Genomic DNA, 17,669 nt, shown 5'->3' with positions numbered 1-17,669 from the left:
TGTAGGCAGTATTCTAGTATCAGCAATGAGATACAACAACAAATTATCAGTGGCTTGGGAAGACCATTAATAATGCCTTTTTACATTTTTGTTTTTTTTAAGGAGGTTCTTGAAGTGCCATGAACATGATTTTGAATATGTCCACATATAAAGATCGATTTGAATCGATCTTTTATAATTCGGTATAATTCTAAGGTTAAATCATTTTAATTCTAATTTCAGTTTTTTACAAATCATTAAGATTGTTTTAGTTTCAATTTAGCTTGGAACCACATTAAATTAAATTGTGTGTACTCTTAATTAACACACATCAAAAAGTTATTGTGGTCGGCAGAAGATCCCGACTCGAGATCTCGGTCATTGGATCATTTGATGTAACAATAACGTGTTGTACAACAGAGAATGACTGTAATTACTCACACGTGTGAGTGATCGTAGCCCTCCTCCGTTATATACGCGTCATTACTACACATAAATAAATGATTATAGTTATTTAAGTCTCTTTAATAACATTATTAATATATATATATATCAGAAACAAAAAAAAAAAAAAAAAAAAATTGGTACTTTAAGAATAGCTTAATATATGTGTGTGTGTGTGTGATGATTGCCTTGGTTGTGTATTACATAATGCTATAGCAATTTATTATTATTATTATTATTATTATTATTATCACCACAAGGGTACAATTAAAAAGGTAATGGTCACCCATGAATAGGTACAAACACATTAAAATATTACAGATACAGATGCCTTAGCACTTAGGGACTCTAACTAGAGAGAGAGAGAGAGAGGTTATATATATATATATAGAGAGAGAGAGAGAGAGGAGGTTATAGGAAACAGCAGCCATGTTAAACAAACAAAAGAAAAGGAAAAAAAGAATATTTCAACACAGAAAGAAAGGTGCATAGAATTTGGACACTGTATAAAAACTTTGATCATTCAACTTTTAACATCTCACCAACTATGAATTCTTGTTTGCTCCAAGCCAACGAAATGGATAATGTGACCCTACTTGAAATTCTTATACTCGTGACTTTACTGTTTAACTTTATACAAGAAAATTGTACACACATGATTCAAAGTCGTTAAATAATTCAAAACGGACAATATTGTCTTCTTTGATGGTGGGTCTTAAAGACTTAAATATCAGATTTCTCATTTTCTTTTCCTTATATATATATATATTAAATCAAAGGAAATGCGAGGCAATAATGATGGGCCAAGGAGAGAAAATACAAGGAAAAAAATCAGTCTATTGCAAAACACATACCAACCAGACAATTCAACTAGTGGGTTGATGTTATTTCTTCATCCCATCAAAGTTGGGCTTTGGTACATCTTATACTTGTGACTTTTCTGTTTAACTTAGAATAAAAAAAAAAAAATTAATTAATCTTCATCTCATATAATCAAACTCATTAGAATTCCTAAATATAACAAGATCATAGAAATAGTCAAACATTACAAGTTCTCGGATCACGTAATTATGAAAATCTGAATTTGAACTAGATTTTCTCCAATTTCAATTTCAATGCATTAATTTCATGTAAATAAACATTACAAAATGATTTTCTTTCATACAAGTCATCGTGCATGTAATTTGTATTTATGTCCATGAACAATTGGATTAACCCTATGAGACATTGGCTTAGTTACAGAAATTACATACGGTTCATGCTGGTGAGTTATGGCACCATCCCATGAACCATTGGCTTAACCCCATTGCCTCCAAGACTCTGGCTTGAAGTATAATTCACGCACCATTGTTTCCCTCATCCTTTACATTAGATCTTACCTTTAGAATTGATTTCAGAGGCTTTTGCTCATCTTTTTCGCGCTCCATTGAAGGCAACTTTCCAGTTTTTCTCCTTTTCTTCTTCTCTGGGTATATCTCCTCTACTCTGTCATTTATGCTAACCATCTTCTTTGGAGCTCTTGCTTGTGGTGCCAATGTAGGTTCAGGTACAACCTCTTCCGGTCTCTTTCCAAGATTTGGATATGAACCATCTTTCTCAATATCACTGCATGTCGAGCTAGAGGTGGTCATACTAGTTGATATCTTCTCAATAGCCTGGACTTGCTCTGGCTCGACGTCCTTGGCTCTAGGACTCACCAGTTCACAAGGCAGTGGATGAGCCATGGGTGGCACATTCTGGTCAGTTGTAGAGCTACACCCATTCTGTGAGTCACCGGAAATAGACACGGGGTTTAACACCTGAGGGCCCAGAATCACAGGCTTGACAGCCTGTGCTGCTAGGGTTTGCAAGACGAAGTCGAAAAGCCTTAGACAAAAGGCAATACCACGGAACACAGGACATGCCAAAGTCAGGGGCTTGAGGACTAATGCTGATATGGTCTTCGTGACAAGGTCGAAGAGCCTCTTGCACATGCCAAGAGGTCGCAGCTGACATCTTCTTCGACCCATTTTCCGCCTTGTCTTTCAGAGAATAACAGAACAGTAGGTGTATATTGAGTGAATGTGAGGGAAGGGATGCTTCAAAAGTATGGTTTGCTCGTGTGAAATGTCATCCCTAGCAAAGAGGTGAAGTGAAGTGAAAGGAACGTTGTCTCAAGGAGATATTCTTTTCTTTCTTTGAAGAAAACTAAATTCCAGGAGACTTTCAATCTTCAACTTCTTTCATTGAAAGGATGCCAAAGTCATTGGGTTGTTTCAATGCCCCAAAGTTACTTCCAGGCTTGATTGTAACACTTACCAAACTTCATAATGTCATAAATCAGTTATATGGCGGAGTGTGACCGCTAACAGCAAAACTGGCAGTCACAATCAACATCATTAGTTGCTGTTGTCCACCTGCTTAACGCTAACAATAAGAACAATAACAACAATTCATGCTTTTCCAGTGTCCGCCTTAAGCAGCACTAAAGAGAATCATAATAACACAATAATAAAATGCGGGTCTTTTTATTATTTATCAGAGAATTCAGGTCACGAAATGATCGTTAAACAAGAAAAAATTAAAAAAAAGAAAAGAAAAGAAAAAACTGATAGTCGCAATGTCTTTGTTATACAAGTTTTGAGAAGATCATGTAATTATCGTCAACAACAGGGGATTGGGATTGTATGTAGGTCAGGGATAGCCTGCCTATAGTGAAATTCGTCCACAAAGCCGCCAGTATGCACCAGGGTGGAAGAGAGATTTCTCAAACACCCATATATCACGGACAAGGACCTACAAAAACAGGTATGGTCACGAAATATTTTGCAGGAAAAATAAAATGTGAAAGCAGAAAATTCTAATTGCTAGCATACATTTAATCTGATAAGCTCATCAAGATGTTTATATTTGCACATGCAGTTGTGCCAAAACAATCAGTCCCTATTCAACAGTCGTAGATGCTATAAATTCAAAGATGGTGACTTGTATCATCGATGTCTGCATAGTATCCCACTGTCTATGCTTGTTTCACCTATAGATTTCTGCTGAAGATTTAACAAGGCATATCATTATGGCTTATTTGTTGGTTATCGTATTTATAGAAAGCATTGCATTTTACCTATCTCATCTCTGGGGGTACCCAAGTAGGTTTTCACAATTTCAGCTGGATAAAATTATGATTTTGTAATTATATAGAGACCAATACTGCTAAACAATATTCTCGAAGATAACTTCAAATGATGGACTATACTCTTGTAAGAAATTCATTACCGCCGTCAAGTGCAGCAGAATTACCAGTCCATACAGATTTTAAGTTCCCATTTGATAGTATCTGTTTCTCAAACTATCACTTGATCTTAAATGAGTAAGCTTTAACTCCGAACCCAAACAACCCACAACACCCACAAACCCCCCCCCCCCCCCCCCCCCCCCCCCCCCCCCAACCAAAACAAAAAACACACACACACCCCAAAAAAGCACTCTTTTCCCCAAGTAAGATGAAGTTTCACATACAAGTCGGTAATCACCTTCACCATAACCATAAATATAGGTAAGTTTCATCATAAAATATGATATAAAGAACTAGGATGCACATTCCTAGAAAAAATCTTATTCACGCAGTATAATTTTGAGGCAGAGCAGATAAAAATCTAATAATAAAGAGCTCGGAGAGTGACATAATAGTTCATTGTCACAAAAAAGATAAATATTCTATAAAAATTCATAGAATTAGTAGATCTCCTCCTCTTGGAAGAAATGATAAAGGAATACTCGGAGATACATCTACATCAAAAAACATAATAACAATCAAGGTATTAATCATTTTTTAAAATTAACATATTAGTCTGTATCAACCATATGGTTCATCATAGTTGTTTTAATACTTTTTTGAATCAGAAGACTTGAAAAATATCAGAACAACTGAGCTATTAGTCATCTTTAATTTTATTCTAGTTTATCTTTTGGGGATTGACTTGTCAGTAACCTGTATCAATCATATGGGATCCACTAAACATAGCTATGTACCTGCATAGATGGAGCTGCAAAGCAATGGTCACTGATTATCACGAATGGAGTAGATACATTACAAGGGAAAAAGGGAGAAGGTAATGAAAATCTGAAAACGAAAAAGTCCCTCTGACATTGTTGGAGAATATCATAGGAGTAATTTTAGCCTATGATAGAATATTGATTGGAGTGATTTATGGGATATATTTTAGGAATCCTCCATCAATGCAATTTCCATGTTTATCACTTGTATTCTTTCACCTATAAATAGAGGTGTTGATTGTAAACAATATTAAGAGAGAATATAGTAAAGGTGATGTTGTAAAGCATAAAATGGAAGCGAAGAGATAAATAAAACAAGTAGAACACACATATATTACGTGGTTCAGCCACTAGGGCCTACATCCATGGCACAAAGAGCCCAAAGGGCTACATCACTTTTATAATACTCTCTTAATTCATATAAAATACAATGGTGGAGCTCCTTTATATAGGAGAAGAAATTATGAGAATGGAAAGAATTAGAATATAGGAAACAAGGAGGATTTTTCCTATAAATAGAGGTGTTGACTATAAACAATATTAATATTAAGAGAGAATATAATAAAGGTGATGTAGCCCTTTGGGCTTTGTGTGTCTTTCCTTTGTGCTCTCATGTTTAATTTCTCTCTTCAATTTTTATATTTTTCAACAGCCATAAAGGTTATTATAAGGACATAAAAAATCTTATAACCATCCCCCAAAAATCAAAAACAAAAAATCATCATGGATTCAAAACCAGTAAAATGTCAAAAATGGAGTAGATATCAGTATCCTCACAAAAATTCCACTAAATAGTGGGTCCAAACCAGCAAGGGATCCATGTGGTTCATACCCACTATTCATTTAACAAATAGGATTGCCACCTTGTGGTTCCCCTTAATCAAGGGTGTTGAGAGGGAAAGACTGGTTATACACCTAAAGTTTGACATTATTTGCTCTAAGTTGCTGCTCTCAGGATTCTAATTCCCATTCACGCTTGACAGTCCGAGCATTTCACTCACTACTATCACAGATGGGGTACCTTATTAATTCTGCCAGTGTCAGCAGATATACAATTCTACACAAGATATCCAAGGACAACAATAGTTGAATAAATCATGATGCATGAATCAAAAAAAATTAAATCTAAGGGTTCGTGCTGAAAAAGACATCACAGTTTTATCAACCATACCTCCTTATCTTTATTTCCAGAAGCAACAGCACCTTTTAAATCATACGCCTCAAACTTCTGCAAGATTACAAGATACACATTGTAATTTTTTGGACATGTAAAATTCATTATCAAATGAAAGCAAAGCACATAGAAGAGTCCAACCACATGATCATTCTAATCCTAAAATGAGAAAATTACGGATCTATGTAAATCACATGAAAGTGATCCCACTCATCAGAGAATAGACAAAGGAAAGGCTTCAATTTAAGACATCTAATAGGCATCTTACAGTCAATGATTACAATTTCACAACATATAAGATGTAACAGACACGTGATAATATCATGACATTGACAAAAGAACTGTGCTTTTAAAATCAAATCCAAAAGTTAAAACCTTGCTCCCTTGATCTTTCACATATTAATTTCACTGCTACCATATACCTGAAATTCCCTGCCAACCAACAATTACTGCTAGCTGCAAGACAGGATCTTTTATTAGCTTGACCCCAGAATCATGGTACTCCGGCATCAAATTCATGCCATGAATATTGTGTGACATCAGGAGACAATTTCAAACTTTCTGTTCATGAAATTTCTTCTCATGCCATTGGGAAATTTGATTGTCACTAGTCAAACCCAAAGTTCCATAAATAAAGAGGATCATGATAATTATATTAAAAATCTATTGATATATTTTTCATTTACATGGAAAGAAACATGATGAAGGTTCCCGCCCATACAAAGTTCCATAAATTGTCATAATGCTGTCCAATCAATGTTTTGGCTGACAAATCTGCAATGAAATTGGCCATTGGGTGATTAACATACCCAAAGGAGGCTGCAACCTAGATATACTAACATGTCAATGATCTCTCTTATGCAAGTTCCTATACGTAGAAGATAAGTGGTAACGACGAGTCGGACACGGATTGTCTGGGATGACAACCCCGAAATTATAATGTTCATGGACACAGTAATACGCGTAAGAAATATTTCACACGTTACTTCTATTTTCAAATAATCATGTTTTTCATATAATTTTATCAGTATGATGTTGGCTCTATCACCTAGACATACCTTAGGTGAGCGCCCACTTATTGTATTCAGATTGCAAACCTAGGCCATAGGCCTTCTTGATCACCCATTGACCCTGTCTGAATAATTATCTAATTCCATCATTTCCTTATGTATTGGCACTAGTTAAAATCAAATTTGTCATCATGTGCATGTGCCCTAGTTTTTCTACTCACTGAGGGGATCTTCAATGGATTAACTTGTACATTAGAAGAGCTCTTGCACAGTTCCAAATTCCAATACGCCTGACTAGTTGGAATAAGTACAAAGAAGAGGAGTAAAAGAGGAACTGATTAAAGTTGATAAGGAGGGCAGCTTTAAGTTTCATTGCTTGGCACCGAGCATGAGAGCAGCTTCCCCTCTCTCTGTCCTCTCCTCCTCTCACAAGGTTGTTGCTGCTCTTGTTTTTTCCGAAAAGGATCTCTTCGAAGCTGCTGGTTCTTTTTTTCATATCTCCTTTTCTTTTCTTCTTTCCCTTGTACCACCATCAACTACATGGCTACATGCCATGAAGCACCGATATGAATACAGAACACGGTTAGCATGATACGGGACACGATGATACAACATATTTTAAGAAAAATAATGTGAACATGGCAAAGATACAAAAAATAGTATAATTATGTTATTTTATGTACAAAAAATTGATTTTTGCACATTTTTATCCAACTTATCATGAATGTAATCACTAATGTGGAGCTTTAAGTTGGATGCGTGTTGTTTATATGTTTCTAAGACTTTTTATTATTTTTCTATTAACCCATAATATGTTTTAGAATTGCATTTGAACACCTTTTTAAAAATAAAATTAAAAAATTGATTGCAAAATTATCTTGTCATGTCCTGACTAGAGGGAAATAAAATATCAAACTCTAATACACTTCTAACCGTGTCAAAGACGTATCCAACCGTGTCCCACGCGTGTCTGACGCTGCCGCAGCACACCCTGGAGGAGCGTCCATGCTTCCCAGGCTATATGTTTGAGATCACGTCAACAATTAGCCTTACTATAGCAGGGCTGCATCCCCAACATATGGCTCTAATGGAGTGGAAACTTAAACGAACAGTAAGATACTTCAACCCGTATGCCCTTACCGATGAACCAGTGCACAAGCACATGTTTTAAATTTGGTAAGCTGAAAGATGGCATTCTTTTACAAATTGAAGAATATATGAGCCACAAAGGACTTGGCTTGGCCAGAATACAATTAAAAGTTCCATTCTGGACCATCAGGACATAATAAGAGTAAGATGGCAGTAACTTAAGTTATAAATAACTACTAGAAATATCATTTGACAATCAATTTGAGAACACTTAGTTATAGTAGATGTCAATAATACTAATCATTCAACTTTTCCCAGCTTATAGTTATCATATGTCAAAAGACAAAAGGGTGAAGCAAATAATGTTAAAGCAGAAATCAAAGAGAATAAACATCTCTTCCGAAGTTTAGAATATGAAATCCAACTGTGCCAACTAGTCAAATCACATATGATACACTATAGAACAAGCTTGGATAATATAAGTGCAACTCAAATATGACTTAGGGGAGTAATGATAATTTTGACAACAGGTATATTACAAAAAAGATAAATATATACTGCAGTGGGTGTACCTGCTTAGTCAGAAACTCTAGTGTAAGCTGTATGAAAACCTTGCTGAGGTCATCGCGGTCAACACCTATCTGTAAAAGCAACAGAAATTATATATTTGTATCACACAGGAATTTCAGAATTACCTATCTTAAGAACAAATCAAGTTATCCCTATAGGTTTCACCACTTTGTATCCAGCATTCAAAAGGTTTAGGTTGAATAACTCCTTTGCAGAGCAAATAGTAACCCACACCTCCAAAAAGATATATATATATATATATATATTTATATGTATATAATGTCCATCCTATGGGAAAAGGCAAGGATGATGACTACGATATCTGAAAATTGTGTATATATATATATAGATATAATAATGATTTTCAAAAGAAAAAGAAAAACAACAAGAAAAACATAAATTGCAACAACTTTTGATTGAAAATTTAAATTGCACAAAGAGAGTTAAATTCAGGGTTTCTGGTAAACAGCGGACAAAGGTGAATAGTTGGAGTTTCCGAGATTGCTTGCTATCAAATGTCAAATCTAGATTAGTCTTCTGGAAGTTTGAGAATGGAAACCAAAAATGTTTCTTGAGCAAAAATGAAAAAAGAAAAAGGAACTTGCTATTTTGATGATGTCGGTTAAATTTAGATCAAACTCCCAAAGAAACCTTACTTGGTGACTCACCAAATATCAGGTCACCACTACTGCTCTCATCCAAGTATCGAACCTAATTTCATGTTGAAGTGCAGTAAGTGGGACAGCTTTTGTCCAGACATCTTGACATCAGCACCTTTAACAAATACTAGAAAAAATACTGGCTAGCCTTCTACATAGTACAAATCATTTTTAAAAAGAAGGGACATCAAACATGATACTTGCCAGTCGAGCTCGCAAAGTGCGTATTTTAACAACTGGTTCTACTAGCTCCCAGTAAACCACACTCCATTTAGATTCTCTTTGCTTGATTTCATTCTTTAGGGCCTGCCTTATAAAACCAGGGGGGAAAGAAAAAAAATGACAAAAATTAGGCTACTCTTTCCATCTTGAACCAGGAATACAGCAAGAGCACAAAGTAAATTCCATTAATGCAGCAACAAGAGCAAGGAGAAAAAGAAAGAAGCTTACCGAGTACATTTTCTCTGTAACTGCTTTCCTCAATGATGTTTTGTTACCATTCGCAATCAGAGTGTTTATCTGTAATATAATACATCTTGGAAAATTAGATAACAAAGAGCAAGGCAGCATCACAAAATACGAACATGACAAGGACCAATATGCAAATTAATATTTAGCAAGAAAACATTCTACCAGTGCAACTCTAGCAATTCGTTAAGACCAGATGAGACTTGAGAAAGTTGGGCTACACTGAGTCACTGACTCTTCTGGTCCTCCCAAGGTACCCATATCAACAGGATACTACGACCTTGGCATGGTATCAAACGCTAATTTGACACACGGACCATTTCAAGACAGGCCCCTGCATGTACCTTGAGAATTGAGGGTTTACCAGTACTGCATACGTGTATGGTGTATCCAAGTTGACGTAACAGGCAGCTAGGATAGTATGTAACATCCACACTAAATGCCTATTTCAGCTTAGCCTGAAATTTAGACTGTGAAACGGGTATGCATAACAGAATCTAATTCATTCAAGGACTTGAGGGGTAATGGTACGGGTTGGTCTGGTAGAGTAGGAGAGGGGAGAGAAGATATATACTGGCAATGCTAAATAGGTTATTCATTATTGCTAGTAATAGTTTGAAAATTTAATGGTTGGAGGAGGTTACAAATTCATAGAATTATAAAACAAGAGACAAGAGTATAAGACCAGACCTTGACTAGGAAGACAAGTGATGGTTTCTTAGAGTTAGTTTATGATTTTCCTATATAAAGGCTCATATGTAATCAGGATATTCAGTTTTGGATTATTGATAATATTGGTGGTTTCAGACTTCTCTGGGTTCTTCTCCACCATTATTATTGCTTCTCACAACCCGTTAGGCTATCCAGCCTATCTTTACAATCTGTCTTTTCACCCCCTTTGCCTGTCCTCCCATCTCCTTCTTCTAGCCTCGTCTGATATTATGCCTTCTACTCCCTTCTTTCTTTCTGATTTTACAATTATTGGCATCAGATTATGCTGGTTTTACATCAAGTGTTATCAAAATACATTCTGGTCCTGCATCAAATTGGTATCAGAGCTCTATCTATCCTACATCAGTAAGCAAATTTTTTTTTCCTAGTTCATCAGTAAGCAAATTTACTTATCAAAAAAAAAAAAAAAAAAAAAAAAATTTGATTAGACCTGTTGACTTAGGATGATAATTTGTAATACCATTTGGTGTAGGATTAGAAAGAAAGCAGGAGATGAGGGGACAGAAGATGAGATAAGACTTAAAGGAGATGAGAAGACAGATTGAAAAGATAGGTTGGATAGACTAAAGGGTTGAGGAAGAGCAAGAATAATTGGGGAGAAGAAGAGAGAGAACTTTGAAACTCACAATAATAATCAATATTTCATAGTTGTATTGTTTGATTGCATAATAGACTTTATATACGCAAAGCATACACAAATCCTAAGAAACTCTAAAATAATAATAGATTAAAATGTCCCTAAAATTAGACTTATCAAAAAAAAAAATATGTCCCTAAAATTAAAACTTTTTTTTTTTTTTTTTTTTTTTTGATAAGTAAGAATTTTATAAAAAACGCTCAAAGGGGAGCGAAACCCAAGGAAACAAGATGAAAAGGCCACAAAAAGCCTCAAGCCTTCAAATAGGCCAAAAAAATAACAATCTCCTCAACAGAGCGATAATCTCTCCCTGAGACTCAACAAAAGAGAGTAGAAATAATAGAGAACTTAAGCATAGAAATGGGTTTCTCCTTGCCATCGAAGTATCTTCGATTCCTTCGAGCCAAATGCACCACCAAACACAGAGAGGGGTAGCCCTCCAAGCATCCCCGATGAGCACCCCAACAGAGAAACCTCTCCAAGTGACCTCCTCAATTTCCCAATCCTCAAAATGCCTCCTAAACTGAACGTCCCAAGTTAGTCTTCCGTTAAAACTTTACCAAAGTAATAAAAATTAACTAATTATCTATCCTTGCCCCTTCTCCAAAAGACCAAAAGTAAAGGGGAAAAAACACGTGCAGCTCATCTGTGCAAATCACATCTCGTATTCTCGTTCAGCATCAACTGTAATTGGACCTCCCCAACCCTACGTACCAGTAATCGGAGCCTAAACCTAATTCTAAATTGGCCATCTGAAATTGCCACCCTTTTATTGATATAATGATGTCTGACTAGATAAGGCTTGAAAAATAGAGAATCCAGATATTTGGACAAGCTGGAATTTATGCTAATTATTTTAAGGAAAATTCACGTTATAACATTCATAATAATTGCGAATGCACCAGCCATGATATGGAAAAACATTCTTTCATGAATCACAATCCAACTAAAGATGCATCCATGGTTAACAAATAGATTTTGTTTATCCCAACAGTTTGATAATATATTTGTGAGCATAGTGATAATTTGGGAATTTTCAGTGCTGAACATAATTTGAAATTTCATCAATCATGAAATTAAGTACAAGTGAATTTAGAGTTCAAAATATTTTCATAAAGTAAGCAGTCAGAAATAGGTTTTTTTCTGCAAAAATTCACTAAAAACCACTCGTTTAACTGTGAACCAGCTATATTTGCTCCTCTCCATTTTTCAAATGAATACCAATAGAATTGAAGGATCAGGTGCATACATTGAAATATTTGTATTTGTTTTTAAAACAAGGAAAGACTCATATCAGATTTTACAACTAAGATAAGTTGTACAACATAATTGATAATTAAAATTGAAGATGCAACAAAACGCACCTCTCTGTATAATTCTAAGGCTTCTTTGTAGAAAATCTGTTTTGAATATCCGGATTTCCGTAATTTAGCAATGGCATAGGCACTTTTGAGCTGCAAATAAGCCGAAACTGAAACTGTGACCAACTTAAGGGACATTAGGGTCTCTGCCAAACTGAAGCCTTGCAGAATATAGTGTCTTAATACATGACCAACATCAATCATTTAGAATGGCAAAGTATTTGTAACTTTTCTTAGAGGGTAGGTGTATTAATAACCTCTTTATCTAAATTTAATTTTTTTTGAAGATGGCGTGGTTTTTTAAATGACAACAAACCAAATTAGATTTTAAAATTGTATTGCTTTTTCAATTCTGTTACATATTTAATCTTAAAAGAGCACAAGCACGTCACCTCTAGAATGACATCATCTTTTGTCCTTCTCCAACCAGTTCTTGTGAACAATCTGACATACATCACCATTGGTTAGTGCAGGATAAAATTTGCATATCAGAAAGTCAGAAAACCATCAATGGTCATCTAGGATGTGCAAGTTAAGTTTGATGGATGAAAAAAAAAAAATCATAGAGAGATAGGTAAATTAAACCACTTGCAACAAACAACTTATATATTTCAAGAACAAACTACATACAGGACATTTTTTGACCGTCCAGTTTGCAAGTCAGACCAGCTAGATGGGGAAGTATCAACATTTCATTGACTCTAAAATGGGAATTATCAACAGGAGTCTTTACTTTCTTTATTGTTTAATTAATCACAATTTATTGATGCTAAAGGACTCATTTATGTTGCTTAGATTCCAATTAACAAAAAATGTCTTCTTTATAGATAAATTATGGCTAGATTTGGTCCATCTTTTTGGTGATCTTGTCAACCTTCATGTAGTTATTAATAAGAGAAAATTGCTAGCAATATTGTATCTGAGCTATTAAGAAGCATGATAAATTGTATAACATATTCATGGAGTCTAAATACTTTGAAGAATGCTTCTCTCACATCTTAGTAAAATTGCAATCAAGAGGAACCATAAGCATAAATAGCAACCAAATGAAGGACTCAGAATCCTGTTACCTGCGCCAGAAAGGGATTGGTTCACGAGGTGCATATGGTTCATAGACGAATCCAGGACTATACATGGACACTTTGACAGACCCCTGCAGGCAAAGAACCACAAGCATGTGCAAATTTATTTTTCCAGTGCACGGTAGCAAAACCAATAAAAGTAAAATAAAATAAGTCCAAAGTTTTATGCTCTTAATGAACAGCTTAATATTGACAAATATAGCCACTACTCATTGCAACAAGTAACAACTAGCAATGCTTCAAACAATCATTATCAAGTTTATCTCAACTAAATACCCAAGAAGATAAAAATCTCCGTTCTACATGCAAAACAGTATCCTAACTTGATTGTTTGGTCTTCGAAATCCTTTCATTATCACTGATTAATTGCTTTCACCCTATGCATAATTCCATATACCTCATATCTACTTGAGGCATCAACCAATCATACGACTTAGATGAAATACTAATCAAATAACACCAAAAACAACAATAATAATAATGTTTACTGGAAAATAATAATAATAATAACAGCAACACCAATAATAACCAACGGGCCAGTGGCCCAACGGTATCAAGCCCCTACTTCTCAAAGGGAGGTCAGGGGTTCAAGTCTCGGTGGAGGCATGGGTGTGTGAGTACCAACTAAGGAGAAAAAAAAAAAAACACAATAATATATCTGTACAAATAATATTTTACATATATTATGTACTCCCGATCAGGATCCTCTAATTTAAAAGCTATCTAGGTCAGAGTAAGGTAATTTTTTCCCACGTTTTTTTTCTTAATCTATGACTTGTATTGGGTCCGATTCACTCACTGAGAAAAGAGAAAGAGGAGGAGGGTGGGGAGGAAATTATAGTGGTCCCTTGGATCAAAACTATGATTCAGAATGTGTAGAATTTGTAATTAAATCTTGTCTACCTCGTCTTTGTAACTGAAGACGATCAAAATTCTTACATGAGAATCTAAAAGATTATCACCAGTACTGAAACGAGAAATCAAACAGCACATAACTGAAGGCACTCTCCTCTCTAAAACTTTCCCAAATTAGTATGACTCCTCTTCCCCCTCTCTCATGCGAAAAATTTCTTCTCTGCTTCGGAACTATTCCATGTGTTCTTACTTCTTGTTATAAAATCAGCAAAATATTAATTCAAAAATGTTTTGGGTCTTCAGTACTTGCAAAAATTTCTTGTTAATAAGTATTCTATTTCATTTATCAATCAATTATTAGTGTTTTATGGTCTGTGATTATGGTTTTTCTGGGAACAATGGATAGAAATGGTTCATTTTTGTGTCTGGGATTTGAGATTAGGTTTTCCATTCTTCTTTCTTTTTCTTACAAACAATATAAGTTTTTTTATTGAGTGAAGGATGTGGCATGCTAGAAGCCGTGGATATGAGAAAAAGGATATGCAACTAGGAAAAAAAAAAAAAAAAACTTACGAACTTTTAACTTAGAGGATCCTGATCCCAACCAGAAACTTCTTTGCCATTTTGTCTGAAAAGAACTCAATAAGGTCAATTTTCAACGGGGAAATTTCCATACCATTTGTCGTGCTTGGGAAGCGCCTTTTGCTTTTGTTGTTATCAACCTTGACTCATTTAAGAAGATTGACAACTCAGCAACCTACAAACAAAGTAGCAAAAGATGTATGGTCAATCAAAAACAAAATGACAAGTTATAGTACTTCAAGAAATTATAATAAATTCAATATAAATATTTCATTCATCTTGAAAAGATCAAATTTCACATGCAAATAAATATTCGTTAAAACACTACTTGGGGGGAGGAAGGGGCGTTGATACCAAAATAAGACCAACTAGGCTTGGGCAGATATAGATAAGCAAACTCTATTGTACAAACATATGTATTATTAAAATGGATGCAACGGATAAATTGATATTGACAGTCTACTGATTTTTCCAACCTTTCGTTCGAATCATTCTAGGATGCAGGGAAATATCATGGGTAGCGTACTTTGGTTATAGGAAGTTACCACTGTAGAGCGAAGTCTCATTTTACTTCCAGATGTCCATAGATGAGCATTGGGGCCATTGTAGAAGCAAGAAGAAATGCTGCGGCGACTAATTTGGGAAACTGATGACACATAAAACTGTATGAGTGACAAATTTCATAGCTTATTCCATCACATATATACATATAACTATATAAGAGTCATTAGGTTAAAGCAGTTACAGTATAATGAAATATCCTCATCTTTTAACGTTTTAGGGAATATACATTGAACTATGTATAACCAAGAAGAAATGCTCAAGCCTTTGGGACTAAGAAGCATGGATAGACACAACAAAAGATGCAGACACAAGACGACAACGACAAGCCAAAGAATGGTTAAAAAGTAGAACATGAACAGTGAGTAAACAACAATAAATACATTTTACATATATAATACAAACATTATATCATAGCAACTAATTATCCATGTCACATAGAAAAGGATATAACAAAACACAACATATAATCGTAAGTATCCATGTCACATAGAAAAGAATGTTATTGAATATAACAATAACACAGCATGTGTGTTTGTTCATCTATGTAGAAATATATGTGTGTGTATGCATATGTACACACATAATTTAATAAATTTTATATAAAATTTTACTTGCAAGTATACCTTTTTTTGTAAAATAATATCTTATCCAACATCCAAGATTATTGGTTGTATGTTGACGAGTATCTGGTAAGTGTCACCATGTGTCTGAACCTAGAAAATTTATTTGAAAACTATAGACACATTCAAGATGTAACATATTGTGTCTGGAAGTCCCCAATAATTGTCAGTGAGATGCGCCAGACACGTGCTTGACACGGATATATGGTGTCTGTAACAAAATGACATGTGCCTAACAGGACTCATATGCATATGATAGCAACTGTGATTTCACAACATCGAACTTTCAGGTTCATTGTTACTTGAGCTAATCATTTCATCATTAACCCATTTGACCTATTACCAGTTTCAACACTCTATGCATTCTTCTCGCAATTTCTTAGTCAATGCTCAGAAAGCTCGGTGGCCCAAAATCCGGTTAATCTCACCCAGGCTAAATGACATTATTAAATCTGCTACCCTAACACTACACAATGGCTTGTGTTATAGACTTCAACTGACAATAATTTCCAGAACAAGATGATTTATTCAACATTAAACAAGTTATTTAACCTATTTTTAAATATAATTTCACTTCAAATGAGAAGACCTCATAATTTTTGAATCCAACAGTCCTTAACAAATGTGTGTGCTTGTGTACGCATATATCTATGAAAACAACTTACAATTTGCAATATAATTTGAATAGCTTCTTGAGCTTCCAAGCCTGAAAATTAGACAATATCAGATTCAGGAACTAAGTCTAACAATACACATATCATTTTGGATTTTAAAGAAATTAAACATTAAAGCGTCCGTTTGGTTGCTGAGAAAATGTAGGAGAAGATAAAAGAACTATATATGCTATGCCTGATCAACATTTAGCTCCGTAACATTTTTCATTGGTTGAATACAACGAGAACAATAACCACATGTTCGAATTTTTCTGTTGTTTAGGAAGACTTACAAATGAGAAATGTCACGAATTTCCAATGTTCGATATAGACCACGAATCGTCCGTAATCGTCCGAGAGCCATCTTTGATCAAAAAATAGTGAGAATGTGAGCAAATTATCGAAGAATGAGGTTTTTGAGAGGGTTTAAGAATCTAGTACTGCGTCTCTATAGCAAAGTTGCTGCTGCGGCGGCTACGGATGATCGCCACCTGGATTTTCTTTCAGGAAAAGATAAAGGAGATGGCAGGATAGTACAGTATAAACCTAGAATTGCATTTTAAAAAATTATATATATATATATATATATATATATATATATTTATTTATTTATTTATTTTGGTATAATTTAAAAAATATAGTGGAGAGAAAATAAATGAAAATATTGTTTTACATTTATTATGAATAATGAGGGTGAAATTGAAATGGCAGATGATCCACCAATGTCTTACATTTCACTATTCTTTACTTTTAAAAATAAAATTACAAGAAAGACTTTACACCACACAATAGTTTTTACATTTTTAATTCCATAATTCACCTTGTTAGTTCTTTGTTAAAATTAGAACCATTGACATGAAAATACAAATTTCTTCTATCTTCTCGTTCCTGTGCAAAAATAAAAGATAACACTAATGATACAATGTTTGAATTAAAGGAAGTTATTGATATTGTTAAAATAAGTAACGTTGAAAAAAATGCATGAACTCTTTTAATGGCTATAGTAATGGTGATTCTTAAATTTTATTTTGTTTTACTTTCTTCTTCAATATATGTTTTTGACTTTTTGAGTTGTTTTGAAAAAAATCAAATCTATCAATAAATGTTTTAGAATTAAATTTTATTCATTTGGATGCTACGTGAGAATAATAGTCAAAT

General features: G+C 34.4%; 1 protein-coding gene across 1 annotated transcript; it reads right to left on the bottom strand.

Annotated features, from left to right (window-relative positions):
- Nucleotides 1–2,903: 2,903 nt before the first annotated feature.
- LOC132294651 (uncharacterized) lies at nt 2,904–17,044 on the bottom strand. Its single transcript, XM_059792574.1, has 12 exons — nt 16,805–17,044; nt 16,524–16,564; nt 15,220–15,320; nt 14,769–14,849; nt 13,226–13,308; nt 12,548–12,599; nt 12,159–12,248; nt 9,408–9,476; nt 9,158–9,263; nt 8,301–8,365; nt 5,627–5,683; nt 2,904–3,198 (listed from the first exon to the last, which is right to left on the bottom strand). Exons 1-12 carry the CDS (start codon nt 16,873–16,875, stop codon nt 3,112–3,114), a joined length of 903 nt encoding a protein of 300 aa, XP_059648557.1. The 5' UTR covers nt 16,876–17,044; the 3' UTR covers nt 2,904–3,111.
- Nucleotides 17,045–17,669: the final 625 nt, after the last annotated feature.

This window comes from Cornus florida, unplaced genomic scaffold (assembly GCF_030987335.1).
Source record: "Cornus florida cultivar Cherokee Brave unplaced genomic scaffold, ASM3098733v1 CherokeeBrave_3.0.0_Hap2_Chr02, whole genome shotgun sequence".
Lineage (NCBI taxonomy): Eukaryota > Viridiplantae > Streptophyta > Magnoliopsida > Cornales > Cornaceae > Cornus > Cornus florida.
Note: the sequence above shows the minus strand (reverse complement) of the source record. Positions and strands in the feature narration are given on the sequence as shown.